The 11,199-nt window shown below is 42.5% G+C and overlaps 2 protein-coding genes across 2 annotated transcripts; both read right to left on the bottom strand.

Annotated features, from left to right (window-relative positions):
* Positions 1-565: 565 nt before the first annotated feature.
* Positions 566-7,582, bottom strand: LOC136435054 (short transient receptor potential channel 4-like). Its single transcript, XM_066428235.1, has 11 exons — positions 6,878-7,582; positions 5,794-6,249; positions 5,357-5,461; positions 4,989-5,199; positions 4,504-4,637; positions 3,975-4,230; positions 3,107-3,212; positions 2,279-2,489; positions 1,826-1,993; positions 1,427-1,468; positions 566-1,121 (listed from the first exon to the last, which is right to left on the bottom strand). The coding sequence occupies exons 1-11, from the start codon at positions 7,265-7,267 to the stop codon at positions 1,050-1,052; spliced, it is 2,151 nt and encodes a 716-aa protein (XP_066284332.1). The 5' UTR covers positions 7,268-7,582; the 3' UTR covers positions 566-1,049.
* A 628-nt stretch (positions 7,583-8,210) lies between these two features.
* LOC136435052 (SPRY domain-containing protein 4-like) lies at positions 8,211-11,132 on the bottom strand. The gene is made up of 7 exons (XM_066428232.1): positions 10,989-11,132; positions 10,424-10,648; positions 9,728-9,903; positions 9,205-9,370; positions 8,955-9,002; positions 8,538-8,716; positions 8,211-8,387 (listed from the first exon to the last, which is right to left on the bottom strand). Exons 1-7 carry the CDS (start codon positions 11,107-11,109, stop codon positions 8,250-8,252), a joined length of 1,053 nt encoding a protein of 350 aa, XP_066284329.1. The 5' UTR covers positions 11,110-11,132; the 3' UTR covers positions 8,211-8,249.
* Positions 11,133-11,199: the final 67 nt, after the last annotated feature.

The following is an 11,199-nucleotide window of genomic DNA, read 5'->3' as shown; positions in this document are numbered from 1 at the left end:
CATCTCAGGTGACAGTACTCTAATTGTACACAAAATGCCTTTAAAGCTCAACTTGCTCTTTATATAGACGCGGGCGAAAGGAAGTAAGGCAACACGTAAACGGTATTTATCCATTTATACAGAGGCGTAAGACAGGGATGTAAGCTTAGTCCTACTCTTTTTAACTTATTCATAAAAGACTTAATAAAATACTTAGACAGCCCTGGCTGTGCCGCACCTACCCTACAGAGAGACAGATACACGCACCTGACAACATAACCCTCGTTTTCGGAACTTATATTGTCAACTTTGCACGCGATTTTTAATAAGTAAATAAAGAGTAAGCTGTTATTCGTCTTTATGTCACATTAGTTTTACTTCTCAATAGTGGATCACCTCTTTAATCCGATCCTGGATGAATATTTGATGCCTACTTATATCAACCTTAGGGCGTTTGTCAATACTTTTGACTTATGATATTGAGAGGCAATACAGGTGTGCACGAGTGTGATGGTCTGAAACCCGTGGGTAATGAGTTGACAATGGAGGCACGGTGGAACGGAATCTATTTCTTTTATTCCCAATTCTTAACTCTTTCTCTGTCATGAAGTGGCAACGTAAACAAACAAAGAAGCATGTAAAGAAAAAAGCAGGACATGACAGCAATGAACAATTACAGTAACGTGGACCAATTAGATACTATCAGGTGAATTTTATACTGTAGTGTATGATCACAGAGGTGTATGACAACAGAATTTCATATACTGAAGTATATTCTAGTATTCATATACTGAAGTGTATGACAACAGAATTTCAAATATGGACGCTGACGATAGAATCAACCACAAGTTAGCCCTTCGAAATTCCTCCGAACCAAACATGTCCTTTGTGATAAAGACACGGAGTCATCACTCCCTTGCCGAGCTAACAATTCTAGTATCCAATATATGATGTTAAAGAAAATATTTCTGTCTGCATGCAAAACATCAACCGGTACTAGTGGCATCTGACGTTAACAAACATGAACGCAAATTGTCGCAATACATTTTCTTCTGCTGACTGTTAAGGCATCATCCCTCAGCTTGATCCCGACGAAGACTGTAGGCCAGCAGGTATCTTGCCTTCAGCCGTTCGACGGTCACCTGTTTGGTGAAACAGTACAAAAGATCTTTGATGATGACAAAGAAACTAAATAATAAAACTAGCTTTGCTCAAAGTACATCATGCTAAACAATTATTGAAAGCTGTTTTGGGCTGTTTTTTTTTTTTCCGGATCGCTTTTACCATGTTTAGAATTAAATGATTCAGAATAAGGACAACACTTGAAAGGCCTTGGTTTTGGGCAACATTCTATTCTATTAGCCCTATGAGTTGGCATATTTTGTTCCCACACGATCAAACGTGAAGTCAACAGAAACTGAGGATGAAATATGAAGATACCCATTACCTTGTACTTTCTGAGAGCCTCCTTGAGCTCGATCTCGTTCTTCTGACGGAAACAGAATATAAAAGAGGTCAAATTCTTTTAAAGGAGGAAAAGAGATACCAAAATGGAAATGTTCAATTTTGATGTTGTTTTTCTCTCACAATGATGCATAAATTCAAAATAGGGATAGGCCTACCTAATCATAAGTTATTTACCATCATATCGTGTGTTATCAACTCCAAATCAGTTACAAGAAAGGTTATGAATTGGATACCTCCTGCAATGACAAACAGTGATATTGACCTTATTGTACTTTTTGACGTCTTATAAATACTATCAAAATGTGATAACGTTACTAGGATGGTATATATCATACTGGCCGGGTAAAGCAACTAAATGTAGCAGCCTATTTCAGCTAACCTTTTGAGTCTTTTGACAGCGACAGATCAGTTCGATCCATTTCAGGAAGGACCAGACCGACTTAGGACTGGGGATGAGGTTAAATGGAGGCGGCAGCGTGCGGCCTTTGGGGATGTACTTCAACATCTCACGGGAACGGGCGAAGCGCCACTCCACCTCAGCGTCGAACTGAATAAGACCAACAATGTTATGATATTACAAGCCGATTCTATCATAATGATTTCAAAACCATAGTCCATTGCAATGGTGTTCTGCGACGACTATATGTAATCCTAATGAAAATTACCAAATTTAACGATTTAAGCAGTACATCGTTTTCCTCTTTCGGATATCCAGGTTCAATATTTGACAAATTTTACTCAGCCTTATTTCCATTGATCTGTCTAATCTGTCTCGCAACCCTACGCTGGCATTATTTTCCTAAGGTACGATTAAGGTGAGATTCCTACTTACGGAGACACTAGAGAAGGAGTCACTCATCATGGCGATGAGCATGTTCAGCAGGATGATGATGGAGGCTGTGATGTAGACGATAAACAGGATTCTGCTCAGCCAGGTGGACACTACAGGAAACTGGACTGCGTTTGGTGCTGTCACGTCGAGATCAGTGAACTCAAACTTTCCGTACAGCGTCCAGAACAAGTAGAAAATGGAGAGGTGCAAACTAGGGGGAAAGAATTATACAATTTTCGTTTCATCCAATTTCACAACATTTCATTTCTAGAAAATTTGCTATCAGTGTAACTAAACATTCTTAAAAACGTGTCGCTTTCCATAGTTTTTTTTCAGTCACAGTCAGTGACTGTGACGTCATGTAAACGGCGGCCATGTCCCTGGGTTAAAGACGCATGTGAAGTCTTCACGTGATATCACCATTTCATTTCCCCCTTTATCACCATGGCTGCCATTCACCTCTATATATTCAAGGAACACCTGACTATGTATAATTCCATAAATAAACGTATTGTGTGGCGTTCCGGAGGACTGATCACCATCTTGTATCTTTCTCTATGCTTGATACCATGACCTCAGCAATACTTCGTCGTAGTTTATGTGCAAACACCTGACAATATCCCTTTGTTTCGGAACTCGCAAACAAATCAACGTTTTACAAAATGAGATAAGCTACCCATTGAATGGTAAGTCACAGTATGTTGACATGTGAAATGGATCATAGGACAAGCAATTTAACTGTTTCTAAAACACCATCTTACATTACCATGAAATCGGTTCTTTCTATGTATCATGCGGCTTAATCTTTGCCTGAAAGATACCACATACTGTGCAAAGTCTCCATAGTAGCAGAAGTCTTCAGAAGTAAAATTGACGTTGGTGTTGTTAGCTTGGCGTTGCTCTCGGAGAGCTTGGTAATATTCCAAGAGACAATCTGAAATTACAAAATAACGGTAACAGAAGAGTTTGTAACATAAAAAAAGTTTTAACAAAAGACTGGGTGTCATGTCTGTTACTCCATGATCCAATGACAGTGTCATCCATCAATGACAATCGACTAATATTGTATGTACGTGATAAGTAATGCTAAGCGGGATTAGTCAATTTGATAGTTTGCATCGATTATTTGTAAGTCCAATACACTGTATCCATCAATCTTCATCATCATCATCTTTTGTCCCTGCACAACCTCTCTCTATAACGCTCGATCATCCATAGCCGCTCTCAGGTCCTCTACATCAAACCCTGTGTCTCTGGAGGGGGTTCTTGGGTCTACTAGATAAGCTTTCAATACAGAACATTCTCAGAACACTAAGAATGTGTGGTGTCACTGTGGGTTTGTGATAAGGGTTGTTGACTTAGAACCTGGACTACTCAGTTCGAATCGATGATAGATCTCGATGTTGTGCACTTTAAACCAATATCATCATTCGACTCAGGTGCAAATACGTACCTAGCCTCGGCTAGGAACCTCCCTGGGACAGGACGTCAAATGGAAGTCCGTGTTTGAGGAAGGCCACACCAACTACACTTATTGAAAAGAGTTGTGGTCCTTCCCGGTGTGGCTCAAATGAATCTTTCCGGACATATGTAGCTTGTACTCATCAGAACAAGCCTTGTGTTTACGCCATAATGCAGTTTACCACGTATGCAATACAAACAAACAAATTTAAAAAAAAAAAGATGTCTACCATACCTGAATCTGGTCTGGGCGAGTTGTACAGGCGCTGTAAAGCGCAGGCAAAGCCAAGGATGATGATTAGGAACACGATGATGAACTTGAAGATGTCCATAACCATCTTGTACATGGACAGCAGGAGTGGACCAATGGTTTCGGAGAACATCAACATGCTCATGTACCGGGCGAAGCTGAGGATGACCGCTATCGCTAATAGATCACCGCCGATGAAGAACGGGTTCCACTCACTTGCATCGAATATGACGTCGAAGTTCTAATCACAGAGACAAGAACAGGGGATATGTTCACATTGCACGCGTATGATCAAATGGTTTCTAAAATAAGTAGTTTTTGCGTATGCCAAAGTTTGTAAGATAGCTGCAGCAGATGTGCCGAACTAGGCAAATGAGATAAAAGAGAAAGTTCTTCATTGGAACAGTATCGTGTTACTCAGAACCTAAAATAACAAGACTCTAATAACCAAATTCGTTTCCAAGCCAATGGATACGGGCTTGGAGTATCGAATCATATAGAACTCTTTACGTACCCCTTGAATAGCGACAAGGCCACCTGTAAAGCATCCCACCGCTGACATATGACACAGCAGAAGCAGCTGGTCCCACTTGTTCCAGGCGTCCACTGAAGCAGTCCAAACCTCCTTCATCTTCTCCCAGACCATACCTGTAAGGAAAACGTTCATTACAAAGGAAAATAAACAGATTTGTCTCCATTGCATTCAGAAAGTTTGTGGCACCCCCCGTCTCTAGTGAGGGATGATTGTAAGGCCCTGATGTAAATGGCTTCCTTCATTCCTCGTCTTAAGACGGGGACGCCACAAACTTTCTGCAACTTATGATCCACTGCTCACCGAGTCACGTATTCTATCTGCATAAAGTGACGTCATCTCAGCGGTGGATTGCTCATTCCTTGACAAAGACTGGAGCTGTACAGTCGAAAATTTGAGTAAGTCCAATTTTTGTGCAGGAAATTGCAGTTCAAACTTGCTCGACAATCCTTAAGATAATTTCTCACCTATCACCCAACAATAGTAGGTCCCAATCAGCACATACGCTCCCGTCGACTCATTGTCTCCGTTCAGTACTATCATGACCGTTAAGAATACGAGCCACGACCAGGACCTCATGCTGAACTTGACAACAGGCGAGGAGATGGCCTCTCTGAGATTTGTCTTTGTGGTGACCATATATAGGATTGCCAGGATCGGAGCTAAGACTGTGGATATCTGTATGTAGCAAACATTGTATAATCAACAAAACTGCTGAAAATGTTAGGCAAAAAATTGCCAAAGCAATGCAATTTGTAAGGTCTTTGAACTTTATCAACACACGGAACTCAGTAGGAATGAGTGTAAAACCGGAATGCAGTCAGAATCACCGTACCCAAAAGGCCAGAAACTTCTTCCATGTGGAGCTGTACAAGATGTCGCGATGATGCCGGTAGAACTGCAGATTCAACAACTCCTGGCACTTGTTGTGTGCGACGAACTAAGGATAAACGAGTGTAATTATGGTAAACATTTAGACCGACAATGCAGCCGCATTGCCGTCTGCTTGTCAAAATCGCTGAGGACATATAATTGTGAAGACCAAAAATCTATCTTGATCTCTTTCAGTACCTTCCTTCACATGACATGTACAATACTTATTCAAGATGATAGTATGGTCAATTGCCCTAGTCAAAGTAGCATAACATGACACCAACCGTTGTTTGGTTCTTTAGACAAGGGATTCGATAATCATCAGATAAACAGCAATAGATTTCTGTTTTGATAAGAACGGGAAAATATGAATTTATGATGCAATCATATTACACTTACCTTCTTATGTCCTACTGCAATGGCCCTCTGAAGTTGACGCATGCGCAATCCTGCTATGTCCTCCATGTTATCGCCAGCGTTCAAAACAGCCATGACCTCGTCAGGACACCTAGCGAAACTGATAAGCTCTGCAGTAAACTCTTCAAGTTGGGCAGAAAGCTCTTGAAATTCTCTTCTTCCAGTCTCAATGCAAGAGACGATGTTGTTAAGTTCCTCCTTGACCTTGAAGGCGGTTTCGAAGGGATCTTGACTGGTGAGGAGAATGTAAGAAGGGCTGGTGACGGCGCGGTAGTAGTCAAGCATGACTCTGTGGTCGGTTGAGCCGCTGATGTCACCAATGCGGGGGAGAGGGAACTGTCGCTCCAGCAGGAGTTGGAGGATGCTGTAGTTGTTGCGATGCGCCGCTAGGAGGACTGGCGTGACGTGCGGGGGAAAGAGTGATTCTTTGGGTGTACCCTGCAATCATGTAATTTGTACAGATGAATTAGACCGGTACTGCTGCAATTGATACTGGGCTTTACACTTCCTCATTACAGGCAAGGCACTTAAAACACCAACTATTCTAAGACCATGAACCATGGAAATATCTATATATCCTCCAGAGCGTTTCCAGTTTCCAAATTAGTTGAAAGGGATTGTGTCATTGGTAAGTCGATCGCTTACAACGATATGTCACGGTCAAAGTGCTGACAAGCGTAGGAAGGTATGTCCAGCTGGAAAAAAGGACGTGTTTTCTTTGTTGAACCTCCAGTTAATATCCAAATAGTGGTTGACAAGCAGTCGTGTTTGTGTTCGCTACCATGTCACACCACAGAGTACACGCACCTCTGCATCATCATTGAATGGACAAACCTTGCTAGAACCCCAAACTGTGTCTACTGTTTCATAACCTTCAAATATATACAGGAAAGGACGGACCTACAGAAAACGAACGAAAAATCTGGTCTGTGTCACATACCGTATGTACTATTGGTTCATGTGTATACTTCAATATCTATGGAATTGTCCTCGCATAATCAATATACAGCTAGAACCAAAACCCCACATCTGGAATAGACTGTGAAAGTAGAAAAAAAAGACGCACCTTTTCATTACCGCTTTCAATACTTCCTGTCTGGGTGTGACTCAGCAGGGTTGTGATGACGTCTTCCTTCTCCATGTCCACAGCGTACAATAACGAGTCCCCCAGGTCCACCCCATGTCTCAGTAATGTCTCCACCATCTCCTGGTCACCCTGGATCGTCGCCAGTTCTACAGCAGAACGTCCACAAGTGTCCAGGCAGTCGATGTTGAAGGACACATCATGACGATTTTTGCTTAATATTTCTTCCACCTTGGCACGGTCGCCATCTTTCACGAGGCAAAGAAATCGCCTCTGTAGTTGGCTGTTCTCTCCAAGAATGGGCAGTTTTGTCGCCGAGAAAACAACATCTTCTATCTGTTCTTCTTCATCTTGGGTGCGGTAAGAATCCATCTCGAGACAGAAATTTGTGGTTGAAGTTATAGGTGTCAAAGGAGAGCTGCTCTAAAACTCTTGCGCCCTAGGCTTGGCCTTATCAGGTAGAGTCCGCCCTCCGATACAACACAACACAGGACTATACAATACGTACAAATGTTGCGTGACTGCAAAGGGTACAAGAATGAATGCGTCGCTCTGCATGAGTGGTCTACTAGTCACATTTGATCCAAGGCATATGTCATTCTCTGAATGAGACCAATCTATTATTTGTAACCCTGCATGGTTCGAGGGATCACTATTGAGTCTACGATTACAATCTTTAAAACGTTTTAAAATTCCTGCTTTACATGGAATTTGACAAATGTTATGTTGATTATTTGGCAATTGAAGTCACAAAGGTTCACAATTATCATCTGCACACGAATCTCCACTGTTCTACGATATAGTAACAGTTGCTAGCTTCCAGTTTGTTTGGACGTCACCTAATGATCTAGTATAGTCTATTTTCCAACCGAGAGAAAAGGTAAACCATTAGAATCACGAGCGGGTTATTGATGATATTGATATTACACCCAGCGTAACGGCGTCTCCGTTTGTCGTCTGCCATGCATTTTCCTTTCCGGAAGGACGTCATCAAACGGGCTGTCAGACATATGCCATCAGATAAAGAGCAAGAACAGAAAAGACGGCGAAAAGTTGATGATTCATGGAGAGGATTGGAAGAAAAAAGACCTGATGCCAGTAATGGGGTGGTATGATTCTATTCGTTGACAAGTAATTGCTCTCGCTCTCGCTCTCGCTCTCGGTCTCTGTCTCTGTCTCTCTCTCTCTCACACACACACACACACACACACACACACACACACACACACACACACACACACACACACACACACACACACACTCACTGCACTCGGCCATTTTTAAAATCAAACGATGAAGCCAACTACTGTCCATGTTTTTTTTCTGACATTTTATTAGACGCATACATGCTGCTCTAGGAAGGGTTTTCAGATTCTTCGGTCTCGGTGGTTTGACCATGCTGGCCGTGTTCCTCTTGTATTTTCTCTGCGAGGTCGAAGCGGCTACATTCCTGCAGAGATGCCATGAGCTTGGCCAACATCTCATCATCGTCCTAACGTCAAGAAAGCAAGTCATGAAAACATATTTTCAAACGTAGCAATCACTTAAAACCATGTGCGGGAATTTTTACAATTTGAAGACATATTTACTCAATACTTCGCCTTTTATTAGTCCCTCATTCACAAATGTTCACATAACGTACCTTCATAGTAAGCCTCCAAGCAGACAGGCCTTCCAGAACTTGCCGGTTGTGGTCACGTGGGTGATTTATCTCCAACTTGTCTAGCTGCACCTTCTCGAGCCCGAGACAACTGGCAACCTGACGCCACTCTTTACCGATGGACTCGGAAAGGGCTGCCAGTCTCCTGTCATTGAAGAAACCTGAGGGTAGGGAACGGTTTTACGCTTATAGTATGACTTGAGAAGATTTCAAGGTGTTAAATTAATGTTGAAAACTGTGATCACTTCAAATAACTCAGTTAATATCTTTCAAGGCAGGCCAAGTCAGATGTTGTTAAGGAAATAGGTGGATACTAGTAACTATTAATTGGAACATTTTGTCCGTATATTAGAAAATTTGAAACAAAGATTGATGTAGTCTATGAGAAGATGAACTTACGAGTCTTATACGATGATGTGTCGTGTGTCAAGTCAGGAATGCTGTCGCCTGGGGATGTACAAAACCCCTTGTGTTAAAGTACATGTAACCCAACAGATATTGATACAGCGATACGTCTTTCCTCTAACAAACAAGCCTCACCTACCATTTTATTAGTACAGTGTTATGGTCTTAAGGTTGGTTTGAGTTTTTTTTACTAGCGAAGATATCTGTTACACGCCAATCGTTGAACACAGAAGATTAGGCTTACCAGCGGCGTCCTTGGCTGCTAAAAGTTCCTCCATTTTAGCAGGGGAGGCTGCGCTGTCCACCACAACACAGCCTTCGTTCACTTGGAACGCCGGACGTAAGGGTTCTGTGACGTCAACTTCGTATGTTTGCAGGTGTTTACGACTGTCTGCATCGAAGAATTGGACCTGAGAAAAACAAAACCACAACGGAGGTCGTTTCGAAATAAAACTACTCCAATCTATGTCATACAGATTGTCTTTGAGGATTTTTTATATCAAGTACATCTACGCATGTTGTTGTTCTGTTAAAAGTTAGTTAAAGTCCTCCCCGCGCCGAAGGTGCATAAGGCGGCGCCCATCTCCGTTGTTCTGTACTGTATACAAATGTCATTTATAGCTATAAGTTATAAAGCTAGTAAATGAAAAAGAATTGCATTAAATTACACTGTGTCATTTCCTAAACAAAGAACATTTTACTGGTTTTAAGAACCAACACTGATACATGTACTAATTAAGGCAAAATCTCGATTCACGTCAGATCACCTTCGCGTTGTCGTAGTCGAGAAGAACACCGATCACTGGCGGGTTCCGGACCAGTCGCAGACCGGAGTCGACGTAGTTGTGTCTGGCGGACACCTCACCGTCGTTGTTCCTGATGCACCATGACTTCTTTGTGTCACCGATCCATTTGTCACGTTTGACGGTCTTCAATGCCACGCCTTCATAAATAAAAACACAAAGATACCAATTATCCTTTCATTGTACGTTAAAGCTACTTTATAACATCAACGACAGATACAACACACAGACACACAGACACACACACTGTTTATGTAGCGACGGGCCTTGTTTTTATTCGGTTAACCCTAGTCTGCCGTTAAACCAATTCTGATAGAATCTATCTAAGTATGCTAGTAGGAGGACTTAACGTTTGCTATTTATGATGTTTATAGACTACTACTAGCCTCCGTTGCAGTCCTTTTCCCCGCAGCGTTTTTTTTCCAATTTTTTTGGGGGGGGGCGCCGCGTATCTGCTTGGGATCCCGTATCCGCCGTGCCCCTGTGTCTGCTGCTTCCCCAGCAGCAGACACAGGGTCAATAGCGGACACAGGGGCACGGCGGATACGGGATCCCAAGCAGATACGCCCCCCCCCCCCAAAAAAAAAAATTGGAAAAAAAAACGCTGCGGGGAAAAGGACTGCAACGGAGGCTAGACTACTACTATGAATCTGTACGTACCGACACGGTAGTGGTTGGACTTGCGGACGTTCACTTCCCAGTACATCGTCCCTCCACTGACCAGCACATCTCCCAGTGCAGTGTGTGACTTCCCCACGAAGCGACCCATTGTGTTGACAACCTCTTGGTCCTTGTTGTATTTGATAAGAATTTTCCCCTTATCCTTGTCTACTTGGGTTTCTAACTTGCCATGAATGGTCGCCGGGTCCAAGCCGAATGTAGATGCTGAGGAGAACAGATTTCGAGGACGACTGCTTATAAGAAAATCAATGCAATAATGCCACTCTGTCTCCTTATACCTAAATGGTACGCACATACGCGCACGCCCCCCCCCCCCAAATACTATGAGATGTATACGTACATAAACACACGCGTGCGCATAAACTAATTGATGACTGAAAATGTCAGTTGCACTCCACTTTCACCTGAAACGAACACAATAGTGGGCAATGAAAGGTTTTTACGATCCAAGTCTAATTTGTGTATTTTGTCATTAGTTACAGACTGCATATCAACGACAGTCAAATAGTATTACATCGTTTGAATGAGGTGGAACTCGACTTACTTTCGCCAGCTTTCACTTCCCGAATGTCCAACACTTCTGGGTCTTCATTAGACACGCTCTGATCCTGTTCCTCTTTTCCTTCGCCCTTCACCTGTCGAAGCTGCTTCTCCAATGATGCCATTTTGTGAAGCAGTTCTTGATTGGTAATTTGGTATTTTCCAAACTGACTAACCTTTCCTCGTGATCTTTCAGTTTGGATTCCATCTGGGTG

This window comes from Branchiostoma lanceolatum, chromosome 5, assembly GCF_035083965.1.
Source record: "Branchiostoma lanceolatum isolate klBraLanc5 chromosome 5, klBraLanc5.hap2, whole genome shotgun sequence".
NCBI lineage: Eukaryota > Metazoa > Chordata > Leptocardii > Amphioxiformes > Branchiostomatidae > Branchiostoma > Branchiostoma lanceolatum.
The sequence above is the reverse complement of the archived record's forward strand: the minus strand, read 5'-3'. Positions and strand labels throughout refer to the sequence as shown.

Excerpts from the sequence above, each read along its gene's own strand:
- LOC136435054 (XM_066428235.1), bottom strand. The coding sequence starts at position 7,267 with ATGGATTCTTACCGCACCCAAGATGAAGAAGAACAGATAGAAGATGTT. Across the intron at positions 4,638-4,988 it reads CTACTATTGTTGGGTGATAG|GTATGGTCTGGGAGAAGATG; the intron begins GTGAGAAATTAT and ends TTTTCCTTACAG. Across the intron at positions 1,122-1,426 it reads AGGCTCTCAGAAAGTACAAG|GTGACCGTCGAACGGCTGAA; the intron begins GTAATGGGTATC and ends TTCACCAAACAG.
- LOC136435052 (XM_066428232.1), bottom strand. The coding sequence starts at position 11,109 with ATGGCATCATTGGAGAAGCAGCTTCGACAGGTGAAGGGCGAAGGAAAA. Across the intron at positions 9,904-10,423 it reads GTCCAACCACTACCGTGTCG|GCGTGGCATTGAAGACCGTC; the intron begins GTACGTACAGAT and ends TTATTTATGAAG. Across the intron at positions 8,717-8,954 it reads CACATCATCGTATAAGACTC|GTTTCTTCAATGACAGGAGA; the intron begins GTAAGTTCATCT and ends CCCTACCCTCAG.